This window comes from Pimephales promelas, chromosome 10 (genome assembly GCF_988280905.1).
Source record: "Pimephales promelas chromosome 10, fPimPro1.hap1.1, whole genome shotgun sequence".
In the NCBI taxonomy this organism is placed as follows: domain Eukaryota; kingdom Metazoa; phylum Chordata; class Actinopteri; order Cypriniformes; family Leuciscidae; genus Pimephales; species Pimephales promelas.
In genome coordinates this window covers 2050001-2072641 of record NC_142778.1, presented here as the reverse complement: position 1 = coordinate 2072641, position 22641 = coordinate 2050001, and the positions used below count along the sequence as shown (strand labels likewise).

At 37.5% G+C, this 22641-nt stretch overlaps 1 protein-coding gene across 2 annotated transcripts in view; it reads left to right on the top strand.

The window, feature by feature from the left end:
* The window catches only part of ppp1r37 (protein phosphatase 1, regulatory subunit 37), a 41726-nt gene extending 19436 nt beyond the window's left edge, over positions 1-22290 (top strand). For both annotated transcript variants that reach the window (XM_039647502.2, XM_039647500.2), the window contains 11 exons: positions 2359-2404; positions 3292-3392; positions 6149-6268; positions 8507-8657; positions 10256-10411; positions 10536-10648; positions 13472-13613; positions 14980-15146; positions 16398-17580; positions 20665-20766; positions 20876-22290. In XM_039647502.2, coding sequence (XP_039503436.2) covers positions 2359-2404; positions 3292-3392; positions 6149-6268; positions 8507-8657; positions 10256-10411; positions 10536-10648; positions 13472-13613; positions 14980-15146; positions 16398-17580; positions 20665-20753 — 2268 coding nt within the window. In that variant the 3' untranslated portion in view covers positions 20754-20766; positions 20876-22290. The remainder of the gene's footprint in view (positions 1-2358; positions 2405-3291; positions 3393-6148; positions 6269-8506; positions 8658-10255; positions 10412-10535; positions 10649-13471; positions 13614-14979; positions 15147-16397; positions 17581-20664; positions 20767-20875) is intronic.
* The last annotated feature ends 351 nt before the right edge of the window (positions 22291-22641 follow it).

Here is a 22641-nt window from a genome sequence, read left to right as displayed (position 1 = left end):
ATTTCAGAAATGCATGAACGGTTTCAGGTGAGACTCGGCAGGGTGTTTTGATGAGATAGGAGGACACGTGCATGCCTGCTGAAACCGATCGATGGATAGAGAGAGAGTGAGCAGCTTCTCTCGTCCGCTACTAGCTGAGTCACTGAAAACAGACAGAAAGAGAGCGATCGTGTTATCATGGCCTGATGTTTGCACAGAGATGCCAGCTAACACCCACAATCACTCACCAACCAGCACATGCTGTCGCTCTCCTCCCCTATTTCTCTCCGTTCCTGTTCTTTTGTGTTTCCCATCTGTTTCTTTAATAATTGTACTTTTTTCATGTTATGTATTTTTGGTGCAATTAATATGTGTAACCTGCAGTTGTGGCGAAGGACATCAGTCTGTTAAGTCCTTCCGACGGCATCGTGGTAAATTTCCACTGGGAGTCCCCAGGGCAGAAAATAGCCGGTCATTACTGAGTGTGTGTGTGTGTGTACGTATGTGTTTTTCCACCACCTCAGTCTGTGCTTGTGTTCCTCTCTCTTAATTGCTTAGTCACCCCTGGAAAAATGACTTCACAAACATGCCTATAAAAGAAATGCGCTGAAGAGAAAGAGAGAGAGAGAGAGAGAGAGAGAGAGAGAGACTAATGCTCCATTTATGATGGTTTACTTACCACAGATGGTGAATGGCCATAGATATGTATAAATTTTAGGGCTGTCAGTTAAACACGTTATTAACGGTGTTAACGCAAACCCAATTTTAAGAGAAACCCAACAAAAAGAAATCAAGGACATTTAGAATAGATTAGGGATGGGCAACGATTAATCGCGATTAATCGCATCCAAAATAAAAGTTTGTGTTTACATAATATATGTGTGTATAATTAATTTGTATATATAAATACCCACACATGCATGTATATATTTAAGAAAAATGTGTTATTAATATATCAAATATTTATATTTATATATAATATTAATTGTGAATGAATATAAATATAATATAAAATATATACATGCACATATTTCTTAAATATATACATGCATGTGTGGGTATTTATATATACAAATTAATTATACACACTACACACACATGTATTATGTAAACACAAACTTTTATTTTGGATCCGATTAATAGTTGCCCATCCCTAGAATAGATAAAAATGTGCGATTAATCACGATTAAATATTTTAATCGTTTGGCAGCACTAATATATATATTTTTTCTTCTTTTTGAAGCCATATTATGCACTTGATTGTTTTGGGATCTACTAAATACGTTTTCATTGTTGATTTTTTTTTTAAAGAAATGTAATAAAAATCCCCATATTCTCAATTGTTGCGGCTCCTCACTCCCCAGTCTGTCAGTAACGCTCTGTTTACTTCCTGTCTCTATGAAGCCCCTCCCTCTGAAAAGCACACTGTTCTCTGATTGGTCGGCTGGAGCAGTGTGTCGTGATTGGTCGAGCGCTTCGAATGTGTTTGGGAAATGTCCAATAACCGCCAGTCTAACACACTACTAACGAACTCAACCAGGCCCCGCCCCTTTATTCTGCGCATTAATTATTATAATGAGGAATATTGTGACGTGTTCGATCCCGAGAGAAACTCAAGACTACAATGGAGGCGTTTCAGGAGTTCAGAAACACCGACACTGATATAGAGAAGAACTCCCGCTGGAGGGATAGTGCTCAAACAGCAAAAAAAAAGCATAATAGGTCCTCTTTAATACAGTTTTTAGTCTCTGATTGCTGAGGAAAAGATGACTGCAGGTGGTGTGTGTAACAGCACAAACACAAGGCTCATTGAAGTCGCATTAGAAAGCTCAGGGTCAGATGCTGTTTGCATGGCAGCGGTAAATGTCAGGTGGTGACTCTGAATGCTTCGGAGAGATTGCTAATCACAGAACAGGTTTAGGGCGGCTGCCCCTGGTGTTTCACAGCACAGACATCCTAGTGTTTACACAGCCTTGAAACGTATGAATTCAACGTTTATACTGGCATACTTTCAGCTCCCCTAGTTCCACACACACATCTAGTTCGCTATCTCTCCATAGATGTAACAGTGTTCATACTGCAGAAACTGTGTATTCCCTCTCCTTACACTAACCCAAACCATAAACCTAGCCATAAAACAAAACTTTCTGCATTTTTACATTTTCAAAAAAACTCATTGTGTATGATTTATAAGCTGTTTTCCTCATGAGGACCTCAATTGACCTTGAGTCAGTTTATTGATTCTTGTCTATCCATTTCATTGCACATTGCGCACACACTTTTCTGACTAGCGTTATTAATTATCTTGGCTGGTCAACTTACCAATCCAATAATCTCTTTAATAGTAAACTTTCTTTTTCTTTTTTTTTTTGTCCCTAGGACTTAAAAGACCTGACGCAGCGAAACGAGTGCCTAGATCTCAAAGGTGAGCTGAAAATGGGCTTTAACACAATGTTCATTCAGTGTTCGGACGGTCATCGAAAGTTCAATGAATTTTGAAATACTCATAGAAATGTAGATAATCGTGATCAATCATCTATCATGTTTTAGTGAATCTCATATTTAATATATTTCATTGGCTAAAAGATGTTCAGTATCTCTATATACTGTATACACTTTCATTCAAAAGAATAATATAAAAGAGAAAAGACTGATATTTCAATTTGTGTTCTTTTGAACTTTGCATAAAAAATTGACAAAACTGTTTTCAACATTGATAATAATCAGAAATGTTTTTTCAACATCGAATAATCATATTAGAGTGATTTCTGAAGGATCATGTGGAGTAATGATGCTGAAATTTAAAATTACACTATACAATATATTACAATATATTCACATAGAAAACCGCTATTTTAAACTGTAATCATATTTCACAATATTACAGTTTTTGCTGTATTGTTAATCAAAGAGCAGAAGAGACTTCTTTAGAAAATCATTAAAAAAAATCTCCCTGATGCAAACTTTTGCAACTAGTAAAGCTCATGGGAATGATTTGATCAAAAGATGTGGGAAGTATGTCGCACGTTTTCATACATTGGCATACACACCCTCCGTTGAGTTCAGCATGTTAGGACTGGTTTATATGCTTGTAAGTTTGTGTAGTTAATGGGTGTGTGTCCATCCATAGACAAGCTGATCTCATCCTCAAATGATTCACGTTTACTGTAAATGAAGTATACCATAAAGTAACCGTGAAATTAGATGTGTGTTTAAGGTTGATCTGTGTTATATATATATATATTCCAAAAAAAGTAAAGAACCATATCAGTGCGAAAGTTGAAAGTAATATCTCTGTTTTATCATTTGTAGGAGAGAAGCTGGACTATAAATCATGTGAATCTCTGGAGGAAATCTTTAAGCGGGTGCAGTTTAAAGTAGTAGATCTGGAGCAGACCAACTTGGACGAAGACGTGAGTGCTGCTCTTTTTTACCCCGTTGAGTTTATCATCTCATTTCCGCCCTATGCTGATTATCTCTCTGACCGCAGAGTCATTCATTCTGTTCTCTTTCCATCTTTAAAACTGCCTGAGCTTCGGTAATGGCGTGTGCAGTGCTCTGGTTTCATTTATCAGTGCTGTTACACTATCAAAATGTCCTATGTCCATCTCATTAGTGGCTGAGCAGCCTCGGTTGTGTTGTGTTTCCGTGTTGGCTACGTTTGTCTGGTCTGATACAGATTGTTTATCCAACATAAACACAGATATTAGCAGCTCTGGAGGCATAAATTCAGTCTGTTTCTGAAAGGTTGCTTCTGGACTCAAGTTAATTTTGCCATAAGTCATAAGCTGGGTGGATCTCTCAGCGTCTTCCATATATACAAACACACACTCACTCCTTAACACCACTACTGAAGGGAGATGTGTCATGGAAAACTGGATTTATTTATTTATTTATGACAGGCTTGTTGTATTTATTTATTTGTTTGTTTATTTGCTATTGTGAAATAAAAGATATATACACACTCACTTAAAGGATTATTAGGAACACCTGTTTCTTATTAATGCCATTATCTAATCAACCAATCACATGGCAGTGGCTTCAATGCATTTAGGTGTCAAGACAATCTCCTGAACTCCAAACTGAATGTCAGAATGGGAAAGAAAGGGGATTTAAGCAATGGTTGTTGGTGTCTGAGTATTTCACAATCTGCTCAGTTACTGGGATTTTCACGCACAACCATTTCTAGGGTTTACAAAGAATGGAGTGAAAAGGGAAAAACATCCAGTATGCGATGGCAGTCCTGTGGGCCAAAATGCCTTGTTGATGCGAGAGGTCAGAGGAGAATGGGCCGACTGATTCAAGCTGATAGAAGAGCAACTTTGACTGAAATAACCACTCGTTACAACCGAGGTATTCAGCAAAGCACAACACGCACAACCTTGAGGCGGATGGGCTACAACAGCAGAAGACCCCACCGGGTACCACTCATCTCCACTACAAATAGGAGAAAGAGGCGACAATTTGCAAGAGCTCACCAAAACTGGACAGTTGAAGACTGGAAAAATGTCGCCTGGTCTGATGAGTCTCGATTTCTGTTGGTAGAGTCAGAATTTGGCGTAAACAGAATGAGAACATGGATCCATCATGCCTTGTTACCACTGTGCAGGCTGGTGGTGGTGGTGTAATGGTGTGTGGTTCTTTCTTCTGACCCATCATAGGCATTAGATGTGTGCTCTCTCTCTCTCTCTCTCTCTCTCTCTCTCTCTCTCTCTCTCTCTCTCTATGACCCTGTTTACAACTGGTATTAAGATGCGTTTTGGTATAAAAGAGGTCTAAAACATGTTGAACTTGTGCACTTTCAACCACTTTCAGAGGTAGTCAAACACATGTGACCCGAATGCTTCTTAGTATAAACGCTCAAGTGACCGAATGTGTTCAAACAGCCAGAAAAGACAGTCTACTCTCCGTCTACTGACCTAATGCGTTTATATTATCCCTCTCTACTTGTGATCCGATCCAAAAGGTGTAAACAGGGCCTATCGCTCTCTCTTTGCTCTGCGTCGTGTCCATCAAGGGAATATTTCAGGCGTTTGTCTCGACTTGTCTTGAGGTCACTGTGTGAAAAGTGAATGACTCGTGCTGTTTATAGGATCGAGTGTTAATCTCTAGTGTAAGGATGTTGGATACAAAACCATATTTTCTTTCGAGACGCACACAGACATTTTCACATGTGCAAACATGCACGCTAATTCTCAGCACTTACAGCGTCATGTGGGCTTTTATCCAGGAGGAAATTAAAATCTATAGAACTGCTATATAAAATAACTTTATGGCTGCCATATAGTAAAATCACATTTGGACCTGTTAGCTTGAAAAAATGTATTGTTTATATACAATACCGCTCAAAAATAAAAGACATGTTTTGAAAAAAAAAAGGCTGCATATATCTGATCAATAATACAATAAAATACAGTAATAATATTAAATGTAGTTACTTCTGTAGTGTCATTTATTCCTGTGATCAAAGCATCATTACGCCAGTCTTCCGTGTCACATGATTGTATATGATTTGATGATCAAGAAACATTTCTGATATGATCAAATTTGTGATACACCACATTTCAAATGTTTTGGGTAAGATTTAACACCAAAAGAGTTAAATGCTTTCTATTCTTCAAAAGTATATCACACTTTCAAAATATATGAAGCAGCAAAACAGTTTTCAATATTGATGATAATCATAAACGTTTCTGGAGCATCAATCATCATATTAGAGTGATTTCTGAAGGATCATGTGACGGTAATGATGCTGGAAATTCAGCTTTGAGCACAGAAATAAATCAATTTACAATATATTCAGCTATTTTAAATTGTAGAAATATTTCACAACATTACTGATCTGTTTTGATACAAATAAATACAGTTTTGCTGAGCAATATTACTGATTTTGCTGTGTTCTGTGAGCAGAAGAGACTTGTTTCCAAGACAAACGTTTGACCGTGTGTGTATGTACCATGGTGATGTGTGTTAATAATGTTTTTAATTATGCCTTTGCTTTGCTATAAGTGAGAGACGGTCCCTGATCGGGTGGTTTTCATGCTATCTCAGGTCGTCTGCATGCGTTTGTGTGTTTTGCAAACATCCCTTCTCCTCAATAACCAAAACACACTGCTATTAATTCGCTCTTTATTCTGAAATAAATTAAGTTTTTTTTTCTGTCTCTCAGGGTGCATCAGCTTTGTTCGATATGATCGAGTACTATGAATCCGCCACTCATCTCAACATCTCCAGCAACAAGCACATCGGCACCCGCGGGTGGCAGGCCGCCGCACACATGATGAGGAAGGTGAGGCCGCGACTGACACACTCGTTAGGAATCTTTATTTATACAGCACTTTTAACAATATAGACTGTATCAAAGCAGCTTTACACCTTTTAACAGAGATTGTTTTGGCTTTACAGCTCTAGAATAAAGTTATTGTCCAGATAATGTTAGTTTTGATTGATGCACTTCCGTTGCATAGATCATTAGGTCCGCTAACAGAAAACCCTTAAAAGATTATTTCTCTCTAAAATGAAAATTAGCCCCTGATTTACTCAGCCTCAAGCCATCCTAGCTGTATAATACTTTCTTCTTTTAAACGAATACAATCAGAGTTATATAAAAAGAATACCCTGGCTCTTCCTAGCTTTATAATGGCAATGGATTGCAACTAGGGGTGTAACCATATATCACAATGCAAAAATGCAATAATATGTATCGTGGATCGTTCACCCAAAATAAAAATTAATGTGTGGGAAAAAATTCAAGTTTACAGAGTTTTAGTGTCAGTACCACATTAAATTAACTATATATAATGTTGAATATAATGTATAATAATGCAATGGGAGAGTAATTGTGGGTCCTGATGATGCCAGATGTCTGATGTTACCAGTAAAAAGCGAAAATAATTTGTACTTTTTTAGCTGTATTTTCTAGCCTGGCATGCCAGACCTACATCAAGATGCCAGACCTAGATCACACTTTTGCTGCAAAATAATTTTTGCTGCCGCTAGGGTACGTCTAGATTTCTAGGCTATGTATTTTCAGCTTCAGAATCATGAATATTGTTATACTGGTTTCCAGCACCAAGTCCAAGCCTATTTATTTTCACCCACAGTGTAATTTCAAATTTAGCATTTTTAATTAAAAGTATGTTTTTTGTTTACCTTTTATCAAATGTCTTGTAGTATTGCAATAATATTGTATCTCGAGTTCAGAATCGTGATATCGAATCTGAATCATGACGGTTCAGAAACGTGCATCCATCCATTGTAAACGAACTCCAAACTGCTCATGTGGGCTAATAAAGCAGCAAAACAATTCATATTTAACATATTTAACCAAACGGCCACACTCTACTCGGTCTACTCGCCCCTAAAGTGCAACTTGTGAAATGTATGACGTCAGAAGTAGCGTAGTGTGTCATGGCGCAGCCGAACCATTAGCAGTACGTTGCATTGGACGTTGCATAAGTGGAATACCTATATTCATTTGGCCGGAAGCTCATTATTTTACTTCTAAAGTTTTAAATGTGAATATTTTTCTCACACAAACTCATTCATTTTGCTGCTCTTTTTGCCTTTATTACCCCACAGGAGACGTTTTATGATGGATAGATGCATGTTTTTGAGCTTCAATCTGTTGGTTGCAATTCACTGCCATTATAAAGCTCTTGAGTGTATTCGTCTAAAAGAAGAAAATCATAAACACTTAGGATGGCTTGAGGGTAGGGCTGCACGATTATGGCCAAAATGATAATTATGATTATTTTGATCAATATTTAGATCGCGATTAAATATCACGATTATTTGTTGAATTTTATTCAACAAATTTTATTTTTAATTGTAACTTTACAAATTGTATTGTCTCACATTGCTTTCACATCCATACATTGTGCTACATTCCTGCTAATGTACAAATATGTGCATAAAAATAATAAATAGGTCCTCTTATTCAACAAAATTCAGTGCATCTCCTTAAAGAATAAAGGGAAAAAAAACAATAAAGAAAATGTAGCGCAACTTCAACTGGGCACTATTTTCCGTTTTCCATTGTGTAAATATATTTTAGGAAGCAAAATATAAACTTGAATGGATGTGAATAAAACTCAAAATATACAATCAATAAACAAAAACAAATATGAGAACATGTCAAGGCAGAAATATGCACTATGGAAGTTTGATTAATGGATAAAATTCAGAGTCATTGTTATTTGACGCTTAAGAAACGTAAAACCTGGTTGTGGGACAGTGTCGGTGATTAGTTACTGCTTATATTGAATCGTGTTTAATCCTCCATATTAAAGTTTATGTGCTCAAATTACTTCTATTTATTAAACAAAACGTGTGTAGTACTGATCATTAGAGTCCATTAATCGAACGTCCATGCTCTTATATAGTACCAATTGTCTAATGCTCGGACACACTCGGTGTGTCATGGGCTAATTTTCATTTTAAAGTGAACTAATCCTTTAACCCGCTCCGGCTGGTGTGCTCATCTCAAAGATGTGCTAATCTTTATCCATCTGTGTGTCTCATTCAGACGAGCTCTCTGCAGTACCTGGACGCCCGTAACACTCCTCTGTTGGACCATTCGGCCCCGTTCGTGGCCCGAGCGCTGCGGATCAGCGGCAGCCTGGCGGTCCTGCACCTGGAGAACGCCGGCATCTCAGGGCGACCGCTAATGCTGCTGGGTAATGCGTGCACAAACACAATGATCGGGGACACAGTGGACACAACTTCGGTTCATATGATTATCCATATTGTTTGTTAAAATGTGAGTATCAAATATGATCATCAGGCTTTTGAGGAAGGTTTTTTTGTGTCACCGAAGAGTGAGGACGTTACAATGTATATAATAAATGGAAAAAAACAAAAAAAAAGCATGAGTAATAAGGGAAACAAGAGGGTCGTCAAATTAACGAAATAATCAAAACATAACCCCCATATCTATTAGGGGTGTCACGATTCTCCAAATCCTCGATTCGATTGTAAGGTCACGGTTCGATTCGATTCTCGTTCAACTTTCCGGGACGTTCGTTTGTTGGTTTTCCGCCTGGGAACGCTGGGGGGAGCGGGCAAAGTCTCCATTTTCACCAGAAAAGGTTATTATAAACTGGAAAAAAGCTGGAAAAAGTTTTCATCCAGCAATCCTGCATCATGAACACCCTCAGAGACATCTCCAACTACAAGACATCGTTGCCTCAATCTGCTGGGAATCAACAATTGGCTGATTCTGTTGTCGTTTTGACACGGGCTGTTTTAGCCAGCGTTTCAGAAACACTGAACATCTAGAACGTCTTTAAAGGAGTAGTTCACTTTTCAAAAAGCTTTTTCTGATAATTTACTCACCCCCGTGTTATCCAAGATGTCCATGTCTTTCTTTCTTCAGTCGAAAAAAAAATAAGTTTTTTGGGATTTTCTCCATATAATGGACTTCAATGGGAACCAAACGGTTCAAGGTCCGAAAGACAGTTTCAGTGCAAACTGTTCAAAGGGCTTTAAGCGATTCCAGACGATGAATAAGGGTCTTATCAAGTGAAACGATCGATCATTTAATAAATAAATAACAAAGTTTAAGTTTTATAAGCACAAATGCTCGCCTTGCTCTGTTCTGTGACGCACGTTCGTGACTCATTCGAAAATGAACAAATCTTTTTCCGAGTCAATTTGTTCGTTTCGTTGGTTGAATTAACCAATTGACTCGGAAAAAGATTTGTTCATTTTGATGAACGAGTTCTTAAACTTTGTTATGTTTTTATTTATTTATTTTTGTTTAAATGAGTGATCATTTCGCTTGATAAGACCCTTATTCATCGTCTGGAATCGTTTAAAGCCCTTTGAGCAGTTTACACTGAAACTGTCTTTTGGACCGTGAACCGTTTGGTTCCCATTGAAGTCCATTATATGGAGAAAAATCCTGGAATGTTTTCATCAAAAAAGGTAATTTCTTTTCGACTGAAGAAAGAAAGAAATGGACATCTTGGATGACATGGGGGCGAGTAAATTATCAGCAAAAGTTTTTTCAAAAGTGAACTAATCCTTTAATCTTCTTCCCATAGGCTGCAATACTCTTCTAATCTTGTTAATTCACTTTTATTTATCATCCATAACACTGTTGACTTTAAATATGCCTATTCTAGGTCTTTATATATTTTTTTATTGTATTATTGCATTTATATGGAAACAAGGCAAATTCCTTATGTGTGCATTGCAATCACACTTAAAGTTAACCATTTTCCACAAATGAATGAAGCAACTAAAAGGCGACTTGTTTGATGTGTGTGTGCAGCCACGGCACTGAAGATGAACATGAACCTCAGAGAGCTGTATTTGGCTGACAATAAGTTGAACGGTCTGCAGGATTCGGCTCAGTTGGGGAACCTGCTGAAGTTCAACTACAACATCCAGATCCTGGACCTGAGAAACAATCACATCCTAGACTCAGGTCTGACCTCGTCTTCTCTCTGGATCTCCTCTTGGTCTCCTCCTCTAGAAATCTCTGTACTGGTCATTCACACTTTAGCTCTTTGTGTTCCCTCCGTATATCTGTTTTTTTCTCGTTTCCTCAGGCTTGGCGTATATATGTGAGGGTCTCAAGGAGCAGAGGAAGGGTTTGGTCACACTGGTGCTCTGGAACAACCAGCTCACACACAATGGCATGGGCTACCTGACCGCCGCGTTGGTAAACATCCACACAATTACGCCACAAAAGTTTCCATGTACAATTTCACAGACTTCTACATCTCCAGGGCTTATTCACACCGAGAGTAAAGCCAAACGCAAAATTCACTCTGAGCTCAACACTGATTTTCGTTGCCTTCTGAGAAAAGTTTGTAAACCTGAAATAAATAGAGGTTACACTTTTGTTTTAAGGTGTGCTTTTTAGTTTAATTATGCAATCAACTACTGCGTAATCTTGATTAACAACCAGGGGTTTGGTTTAGGGTTAGTTTTGTGTAATTATGCTTAATTTATCATTTTTACTGAAGTCAGTACATGTAGCAAAGACTAAAATAAAGTGTTGGCAAAATATAATTGTACACTGTAAAAAAATATTGTTGGTTTAACTTAAAAAAAAAAGTAACCTGGTTGCCTTAAAATTTTAAGTTGATTGAACTGGAAAAAGTGAGTTAATACAATGAAGGGGATTAATTTAATCATCAGAAACTCAAAATAATAAGTTATCTGAACTAAATAAATTGATAACAAATCTTGAAAATATATTTTTTTTCAGTGTAGTAATATAAATGCTTAAAATCATTTAAAAAAAAATAAATAAATAAAAAGCTGATTATTTAGTAATAGGAAAATACTAGTAATATTGTATTAATGATTAATCAATGAATGGATCTTTTGAAAATCTCCAGTTGGTAATCTAATGATTATTTTGAATAATCGACTAATCTTATCGTTATTAGATTAATCAGGGTGGTTTATTTTTTGATTGACTATTCAACAACAAAAACCCTGACCATTTTTTATGATAATATCAACTTATGGTTTCAGGTCTAGTTTGTAATATTAATGTTTTACAATGTAATCACAATTGTTTTGGATGGAAAAACTACAAAAAATCAACCCACAGGACAGTTCTCAGGTTTCTTTTGTTCCTTATTAAACTTCATTTTTACTTTTTGCATTTTTTGAAATCTTCTCAAAATTCACACTTCAGTCGGTCTTCAAACTGACAAATATGTACTTTTTTCTTTTTTTTTGTCATTTGAGAAAGTAAAAAGGACAGAAATTGTTTTAAATAATAATTGTAATCATTATAAATGTCTGTCACATTAGATCCATTTAATGTGTCCTTTCTGAATAAAAGTATTAATTTCTTTTAAAACAAAAAAATACATTATACATTTTAAAATATAATCAAAATATTTTAAATATTACTGTTTTTACTCTTTAGATCAAATAAATTCAGCCTTGGTGAGCAAATAAGACTCCTTTCAAAAACATTAAAAAAATCCAGTCGTGGATATACAACAGCACAATAGCCCCTTATGGCTTCTTCTGAAATGACTGAGAATCCAGCATGTGCCCCGCAGACCGCCAACGGTGAGATGAGGCTCGTCCTCGTTCAGTCAGATGGTCATTATGGAGATTGAGGGGATGCTGTGTCTGTTTGTTTGGCGGCTGCTGACCGTGCAGCGCTCGTGTTTACGTGTGGCCTGGCATCTTTTTGTTAATTAAGGACTAAAGACACACACATTCTCACAGCCTTGTGTGTAATGCACTGCAGTATGTGCATGCCTTCTGAACAGGCTGTGTGGTTTATAAACAGTCTCTGAGCGTACATCCACACACTTTACTGCAAGAATACGGTTTCCTGTTGGAGGGTGTTCCCATGGAAGGTGTTTGCAACTTTTTCTCACAATTCTGAATTTTTTCTAGCAGATGCAAGTTCATATCTCACAATTTTAAGTTTATATCTCGCAATTTTAAGTTTATATCTCGCAATTTTAAGTTTATATCTCGGAATTTTAGGTTTATATCTCGCAATTTTAAGTTTATATCTCGCAATTTTAAGTTCATATCTCGCAATTTTAAGTTTATATCTCGCAATTTTAAGTTCATATCTCGCAATTTTAAGTTTATATCTCGCAATTTTAAGTTCATATCTCGCAATTTTAAGTTCATATCTCGCAATTTAGCTCGCAATTTTAAGTTCATATCTCGCAATTTTAAGTTTATATCTCGCAATTTTAAGTTCATATCTTGCAATTTTAAGTTTATATCTCGCAATTTAGAACTTTGTTTTCTCATAATTGAATTTACATCTCAATCTTTTTACCTTTTCTCTGAATTTTTAACCTTTTCTCTGAATTTATATCTCACAAATTTTAAATTTTTCTATGAATTCTAAGTTTAAATCTTGTGATTTCAACTTTTTTTCTCATAATTCTGTTTACATCTCGCAATTTTTTAATTTTTCTCTGAATTCGGAGTTTAAATCTCGTGATTTGAACTTTTTTCTCATAATTCTGTTTACATCTCGCAATTTTGACTTTTTTTTCTCTGAATTCGGAGTTTATATCCACCACATAACCGTTTACCATTAGTTCAAATGAACAACGGACTCTACAATAATAATCTGAAAGCGTCTGCTTTCCAAACAGCACGAGCAACTGGACACATGACAAGAGTAAGGAGAGATGACTGACAAGACGATGGTGGAGGATTTAGTGTACAACAGATCCTGAGCATTATTGACATATCTTATCTTGTCAAATGTGCTGTCAGACCCTATACACAGAATATGCATGATTGCGAATTCAAAAGAGAATCGAGTGTGCATTTAAAATCGATTTCAATACCCCAGATTTTGATCCCACCCCGGTGTTGTCGTAGGGTTTATTTATCGGTTTAAAGATTTTCCTCACCGGTACATACCTAGTTCACACTAAATATTGAATCCACTTTCAGTTCCTTCAGTTATTTTTCTTTTTCTATTTGCACTCCTTTACTTTTACTGATCCATCTCTTTCGCTCTCTGCTGCTGTAGCCGTACACTCAAAGCTTGGAAACACTGAACCTGGGCCATAATGCAGTAGGGAACGAAGGAGTGCACAAACTGAAAGACGGACTCGTAGCAAACCGGTCCATCCTCAGGCTGGGTCTGGCCTCCACCAAACTCTCCTGCGAAGGTAAGATCTGGAGTGCAAACGTGAAGTTACATGAGACCACAAGATGGATGACTCTGAATTCTGGAGTAGGGCTGCACCGATTAGCATCGATATCGAGATGTGCACATCCGTATGAGTCACATCCATGATTCATGTTTATATCTCGCAATTTTAAGTTTATATCTCGCAATTTTAAGTTTATATCTCGCAATTTTAAGTTCAGATCTTGCAATTTTTAGTTTATATCTCGCAATTTTAAGTTTATATCTCGCAATTTTAATTTGATATCTCGCAATTTTAAGTTCATATTTCGCAATTTTAAGTTCAGATCTCGCAATTTTAATTTTATATCTCGTAATTTTAAGTTCAGATCTCGCAATATTAACTTCAGATCTCGCAATTTTAAGTTCAGATCTCGCAATTTTAACTTCAGATTTCGCAATTTTAAGTTCAGATCTCGCAATTTTAATTTTATATCTCGTAATTTTAAGTTCAGATCTCGTAATTTTAAGTTCATATCTCGCAATTTTAAGTTCAGATCTCGCAATTTTAAGTTCAGATTTCGCAATTTTAAGTTCCGATCTCGCAATTTTAAGTTCAGATCTTGCAATTTTAAGTTCATATCTCGCAATTTTAAGTTCAGATCTCGCAATTTTAAGTTCAGATTTCGCAATTTTAAGTTCAGATCTCGCAATTTTAAGTTCAGATCTTGCAATTTTAAGTTCATATCTTGCAATTTTAAGTTCAGATTTCGCAATTTTAAGTTCCGATCTCGCAATTTTAAGTTCAGATCTCGCAATTTTAAGTTCAGATCTCGCAATTTTTTAGTTTATATCTCACAATTTAAAGTTCAGATCTCGCAATTTTAAGTTCATATCTTGCAATTTTAAGTTCATATCTCGCAATTTTAAGTTCATATCTCGCAATTTTAAGTTTATATCTCGCAATTTTAAGTTCAGATCTCGCAATTTTAAGTTCATATCTCGCAATTTTAAGTTCAGATCTCACAATTTTAAGTTTATATCTTGCAATTTTAAGTTTATATCTCGCAATTTTAAGTTTATATTTCGCAATTTTAAGTTCAGATCTCGCAATTTTAAGTTCAGTTCTCGCAATTTTAAGTTTATAACTCGCAATTTTAAGTTCATATCTCGCAATTTTAAGTTCAGATCTCACAATTTTAAGTTTATATCTCGCAATTTTTCCAGATGCTCCCCGGTATTTTCAAATAGAGCTATTCAAATTGGTTTTGAATCGCAATCTATATTGCAGAAAAAGTAAAAATCGCACTTTTTTTCCAATATCGTGCAGCCCTATTCTAGAGGCCAGCTTGTGTTAAGTATGAGTGTGAAGCATGAAGATGACCATGTGCTTGTTCATATGCTAGGAGCTGTCGCTATAGCGGAGTTCATCGCGGAGAGTCCGAGGCTCCTCCGGTTAGACATGCGGGAGAACGAAATTAAGACCGGCGGCCTCATGGCTCTCTCCCTCGCCTTTAAAGTCAACACATCTCTGCTCCGACTCGACCTGGACCGAGAGCCCAAGAAAGAGACGGTGAGTGTTTGTTAAAGAGGAGGGGAAAAGATTTAGCTTGATTTGAAGTAGGACTGAGTATAATGATTTTTGCTGCTTTGGAAATCCTTTGGCTACTAAACCGTCTTTGTCGTCATGGAGAGCGCAGTGCATGGTTGCTTAGCAACGACAGACGCAACAGGAAAATCGGCCCCTATTTTACCATTAATAATAAAAGATAAGGGGATGTGAATGTCAGTAATTTATCATTTTTTGACTCAATCTTTTTATAAAAGATTATTTAAAGGCTGAAATACGTGAGGTTTATCTGTTTATAAAACTATTTTTGTGAAGACTTTATTTTAACTAGAATTAAGCTGTTGCAAGACACTCCTTTAAAATCTGGCCATAATTTTTAATGGTATTTTAATGTTTATGTAAACAAAAAGTGCATATTCATGCTAATTTTATTTGCTGGGTTTAGACGTACATTTGGCAAATTGATTTCATAGTAATCATGAAATTAAATGTTCATGCCATTTCATCTTTGGGTATGATCAACTGAAATCAACTATAATTGTGTTTTTACAGTATAAAATGCAAAGTACAAATTTCACCTACACACACACACATATTATATAAAATCATTTTTTTCAGAATATTTTCTTATTTAAATTTTTGGTAATGCGTTGTTGTGTAGGTCTTAAATTTCAATGTTTATGGTCTTAAAATGTCTTAAAAAGGTCTTAAAATTGACTTGACCTGCAGAAACCCTGTAATATGCTAAGATGTCGAAACAGTAGTTTCAATGTGGAAATGTTTTTTTTTCTTCATTTTTTTATTACATTTCCAGTTTTATTAGACTAGTTTCATGATCCTTCTTTAATTCAAATTTATTGTTAAGAGGAAAACCCCTTGAGATTTGACATCTCGTTTTCAAGGGGACCTCAAGAAAAACATACATGCATGCATACTAACAGTACAAAGATTAACGTTATCTCATAACGTCCAATGTGCATGAGAGCGTTAAGATAGATTAGAAATTAAATATATGATGAATTTTATTTATTTCCATGAGTTCAGGCTGATTTAAAACTCTAAAAGAAAATCCGAAATATTAAAGTCTTCATGTTGGATTCGTTTTTAAGATCAAGGTAAATATGGCTGTTTATTACAATGTAATGTTATTTTATTTTTCCACTAACTACAGTTAATTATTTACCTCAGTGTTCAGCAGATGCAACTACGACATTGATCTCTTTTAATTGCATAACTTTCTCTCTGTCCGTACAGGTGAAGAGTTTCATTGAGACACAGCGCGCCCTGCTGGCAGACATTCAGAATGGCTGCAAGAGGAACTTCATCTTGGCCAAAGAGAAGGAAGAAACAGAACAGAAGATGAGACAGTCCGCTTCAATGCCAGAAATCACCACAGAGGAACAAGCTCAGGAGGATGAGGAAGATGCATCGGCTGAGAAAAGCGAGGAAGAAAATGCGGCTGTGCAGAAAAACTCAACCGAGGAGGGAAATGAAGAGGACGTATCCGAGAACCAAGAAGTCAAAGATCAAGAAACGACACCGCAAGACGACTCCGACTCGGACACTGAGGATGAGGAGATAGTAGAGGCATCGGATGCTTCAACACAGAGCACATCTCCAATACCGGTTCCTGCAATAAACACATGTAAGGTCGTGCCCTTGGCGCCGCCTCTACCAGGATCTCCAGCCCTCATTTCGGGAATTAAAGTAACAGAAGCCAATGTTTCCTCCGGAGCCCCATCATCTCCTGGACGCCTTTTTTCTGTGTCTAGTCCTGGCAGAGGACACAAAATCTTTATGGTAACGCGTGTTGAAAGCCCTCCTGAGCAGCAACAGGTGACCGCATTGCCAAAATGTGTCCTCGAGAGGGCGGTAGAGAGCCAAATATCATCTGAAACACCCACACAAATCCATATAAAAGCACCTTTAGATGCACCTTCACAAGCGCCTGAGCTGAAACCAACACAACTAGCAGAGCCTGAGCTCAGTACGTTAACATCACACGTACTCGACACGCCAACGTCTGAGCTTACAACTCATTCTGATGAAGTTCAGCAGGAACTTGCTACGCCATTTGAAAGCCAAGTTAGACTCGATCAGACTCACTTAGACTCGCAGGAGTTACCAGTGACAAAAACATCACAAGAGACCAGTGAGGAGGACCAGACGTGCTGCTCTCACACTGAACAGATCCAGGAATCAAGTCCCACCCAAAGAGAGCCATCTGGAGACGGGACGCCAAACCCTGAAGAACTGCAATCCAGTGAGCAGCGGGAGGTCACGGAGGTCTCCAGTGCACAAGAGGGATCTCCTGAAGAAGAAGGGTGTCCGGTTATGAGCACGGGAATAGTGTTGCCCAACGGGCTGAAGCCAGAGTTTGCCTTTCACCTGCTCGAAACAGAGGGACTCAAACCAGCCAGCTGCATTATGGAGCATGGTGAGTTACCGTTGGATTACCTTATAAAAGACAGAGCGACACGCGTGTCGGAATCTGAAAACCACACCCATTAACTTTACATTGCGAGAAGCTGCCTCCGTGTTATTTCTGCCTTAGAACAAAAAAAACAAAACGACGTCTAAAAGCTGCTGTGGTGTAACTAGGGATGGGACGGTATGAAAATTTCATATCACGATTATAGTGTCCAAAATAATCGTGATTATCAATATTATCACGGTTTTTGTTAAAAATTTATGAAAGTGCTCAAAAAGAACTGATGCTCACACTGAAAACATTTCATTTCATTTTATAATTGAAAATCAACAAACAACAAATAAAACAAGCCTCTCTATGCAGTTTTTAGGCAAGATTCTATTCTATGGCATTTGCTTCTTTATAATGCCCGTCGTCAATAGCAACGCATTATTACACAGCGCACATCCATAACATTCACAACGGACGTGCGCTCTTGTTTCATTCAAATACAACTTGCCGTCTTGCGTCTCCGGTTTTTGATTGTATTGCAAAAATGAAATCAGAGTTGATTTATTGTTTACAGAGTTTGATAATATTGGTGTGATATATCTTGTCTGGACAATTGTTTTACAAAATGAATTCATAAACAGGTAAGATTTAAAACATTAGCTATTCTCATTATCAATTCAATATGTCCCCGTAATATGTGGTAAAAATAAAATCGGTTTAATACGTGATGTATCTATACTTTACTATCCCTTAAAATATCACTCTTAATAATAGTCTTGTTTGAAGTTGTTCGTTCGTCTTTAGCTCAGATCCACTTGCTACGAACTTTTCTTCGCGAAAGCTTCACGTCTATTTCAAGTGAGTGACATAAAATGTTTCAACTCAAAACAACATTTCGTGCCCAATTGTTTCCCAGACGTAGTTTTGGTATTGAGGTCAAAGTTAACTTGCCTTGCGTTCGGGTGACGATCACACAAGACGACTCGGCAGATTTGAAGTGTTTCTATTGTAGTGACTTTTTGTTCGGCAGACAGGGTGACCATCCTCGATCAAGTTTCCCTCAGGACTTTTGTAAAACCCAAAATATGACCACACCTCAGATTTGGTCCTCTTAAAAGGCTGAAAAACCTCCTGAGCACGGTCACTGCCTTCCGCCATTCCTTCTCGAATAGTAATTTATTGAAAATATTTAAAAATATTGCGTGCTGCGCGCCTGCGTCAGACTGGCCGACAGGATTCAGTGAGTTATTAAAATCGCGATAATCAAACACGGTTTTAATGATAATTAAATTTTAAACGATAATACTAACCGTCAGTGCATTTTATCATGGTTTATAGTGAAACCGGTTATCGTCCCATCCCTAGGTGTAACGCAAACAAGCACAAAAAAAAAAAAAATGTTTTGTAAGCTGTCGACCCCAAGAAACGTGTTTTAAAAAGCCCATGATTTACTCACCCTGAAGCCATCCTGTGTGTATGACTTTCTTCTTTCAGACGCATACAATCAGTTATATTAAAAAAATGTCCTGGCTCTTCCAAGCTTTATAGTGGGAGTCAATAGATATATTATTATTCCATATAAAGTCCATCTATTCGTGATAAAAGTGCTCGAAACGGCTCTCCTGGTGTTAATTAAAGGAGTAGTTCACTTTTGAAAAAACTTTTGCTGATAATTTACTCACCCCCATGTCATCCAAGATGTCCATGTCTTTCTTTCTTCAGTCGAAAAGAAATTAAGGTTTTTGATGAAAACATTCCAGTATTTTCTCTATATAATGGACTTCAATGGGAACCAAACGGTTCAAGGACCAAAAGACAGTTTTAGTACAAACTGCAAACTGTTCAAAGGGCTTTAAACGATTCAAGGCGATGAATAAGGATCTTATCAAGCGAAACGATCGCTCATTTAAACCAAAAATAATAATAATACTTTTTATAAGCTCAAATTGTCGCCTTGCTCTGTTCTGTGATGAGCATTCGTGACTCTCCTGTTCAATCTTTTTCTGAGTCATTTGGTTCATTCAACGAATTGATTCGGGAAAAGATTCGTTCATTTTGATAAACGAGTTTGAACAGGAGAGTCACGGACGCGCATCACAGAACAGAGGAAGGCGAGCATTTGAGCTTATAAAACTTAAGCTTTGCTATTTATTGTTTAAATGAGCGATCGTTTCGCTTGATAAGACCCTTTATTCATTGTCTGGAATCGTTTAAAGCCCTTTGAAGAGTTTGCACTGAAACTCTCATTTGGAGCTTGAACCGTTTGGTTCCCATTGAAGTCCATTATATGGAGAACAATCCCAAAAACCTTAATTTCTTTCCGACTGAAGAAAGAAAGACATGGACATCTTGGATGACATGGGGGTGAGTAAATTATCAGCAAAAGCTTTTTTAAACCGTTTTTCTGAAAATCATAGCGATCACCTGACTTCAGATAACCACAACTCTTGTTACAGACAAACGATAAAAGAAATAAAAACAGATTTGGAAAGGGCTTGAGTCCAGCTTTAATATCTGTAATATGTCAAACTTCACCATGTGGTGGGTTTTCCCAGATCGCATCACATATGTTTACGTTGCTAAGAGGGGTTGCTAGGGGTGCGGTGGAGTGATGCATAGAACCGTTGAGTGTTTTATCATGAAATAAACACAGCTATTGACCAATCAGAATCAAGTAGTGCCAGACCGATATTATCGGCCGATATTAGGCATTTTCCAAACTATCGGTATCGGCAGTTATAATGGCCGATAAATGAATATTTCAAAAATAAAATAAAAACGGACGAAACACGCTTGAACCATGTCATGAGTGTTGGAGTTGTGTAGTTTGTCCACCAGAGGGCACTGTTGGCAACACTTGTTAAGTTGGTCACGATACATACATTGCTTGAATAACAATTAAAAGATCATCCCCATCAGTTCTGTTAACTCAAATAAGCAGGACAAAATTAGTGACGATCATGTTCAGTTTCAAATAAATAAATAAAATATAGTTTTTTAAAACCCCAAAATATTTGTATCAGTATCAAAATCCTTTATCGGTCGGGCTCTAGAATCAAGGACTGGAACTAACTGTTTAATAATGTGTGTGTGTGTTAGTGAGCGTGACTGCAGAGCTGAGCTGCGGGCAGGATTTAGAGGAGCTTCTCCTTGATGCCAGTCTGGACACCAGCAGAGATGCCCCATAATGCTGTAACCTAGGTAACGCAAGGAAATTCCCATGTTTATGAAGGATTGCTGGGATAATACCTCACGAATGTGCTTTTAAGAGGAAGTCTGGGTAAGTTAACCCGTATTTGTCTGTTCTCAGGGTCCACACGCGTGTAGTGAGAATCAGAAGAGGCGGTTTGTTCTTGCCACACGGCATTTGCTCATATTCCTCTGGACTCTTTCCGTCTTTCTCGTGTCTTTTCCATAAACTTTCAAAACAACACAGGGAACTCGCCTTCCCTCAAACGACCGACCTTTAGTGACAATTGGCATTGTATTCAAATGACGAAAAGCTCATCCGTGATTGGTGAGCGTCCGTAAAGATGTTCAGTTACCAAAGACACACACGCAGAGAAACCGGCGACCTTCTTCTGTTCAACCACGTCACTGCTCACCGTCGCCCCCTCGTGGACTGGAGGTCGTAATGAATGACCGGCTCAACACTCTGAGCAAAGACATTTCATTGGTTTGAAGCACTCGAGTTTTGTCATTATTATTGTCTCCTTAACACACTAAAAAAAGACTCGTACCAAAGCGACACACACATCCGCTTGTTCCTGCTCAGGAATCGGTCACGTCATCCACTTCTGATCTCACCATCAACCAGCACATCTGAATATGACGAACCGTCGGCTCCTGCCTCGGCCGGATGATTGTTGAGCGTTAGCGAATCATCTGAGAGATCCAGAAGATTCGGAAGGCGAATGAATTGTAAAAATGTTCGTCTTTCTCTCTCACACACACACACACAAATCCACACAAACTCATTCTGTCTTCCACTGGTGTGTCACGTACTCATCCGAAGACAGGACTTGCCTTTAACCCTTTTCTCAGCTCTTTGTTCTGGCTGCTTGGCTCAATCAGTTTGTATTTATTTTAAACAACCCGAGTCTGTTGTGTAATTTCTTCTCTCTCTTTTTTTTAATCTGTTATTGTGGGATTTTCCCCCCTTTTGGTGTATATTTTCAGATTCTATAAAGAGCAAATATTAAGTTTAAAGTTTTTCCTATTTTGATTGGTTGGGGTTTGGGAAAGGGGCGGGGCTCTGTTGATTTATATAATGGGGGTGGAGCTCTGCGAGAGTATATGATGTAAATCAAGAGTGTGTTTGGGTATGAAAGCCGCCATTTACAAAGAGGCAGCACAAGACTTCATGAAGAAAACACTACACTTGCGTGACGCTGGAGACACTAGAGACTAAACGTTACCTCAGAAGATTGAGGCTTGACCCGATAGATGTAGTACTTGCCACCATTCCAGGCTCTGCGGTCGGTGCTTTGGGTCCTCTCTGGTTCTCTGCGTGGCCGGTTGATGTTGACTCAGAGAAACTTGGCCTCTACATCCAGATTGTCTTTGACATTGAAATCTACACTTCTGTGCGCCCAACCCAATGTTTGTAATGCTTTATTTTTAGTAATTTTTAAAATTACCTGTTAAATTAATCAAACTGTACTGGTAAACACAAAGAGATGTGTATGGCTTTTCCCTCTCAAATAAATGCATGTAATGACAAAAGTAGCGTGTAGCGAGTCTTTTCATTAACTGCGAGTGTCTTTTTAACCTGCAAATGACTTGATGAATTTTTTAAAAATGTTCTTTTAGTCCAAATGGTATGAAACTTTCTACAGCTCTCAACACTTTCTAGATCTACACAAATTTTAAAAATTGGAATGACATCTGTTGTTATGTTAGCGTGACATTAGTTGTCTTCGGGGTCCCTGGAGACCCCGCATAGTAAACATACAAAATTCATCATCAAATCAGAAACAATTGGATTGGTGACACTGACGCTTTGAAAATATGCATGCACATACACACACACAGGAATACATTAGTGAGGCTATAAAACTTTAGAGGCTAACTCAA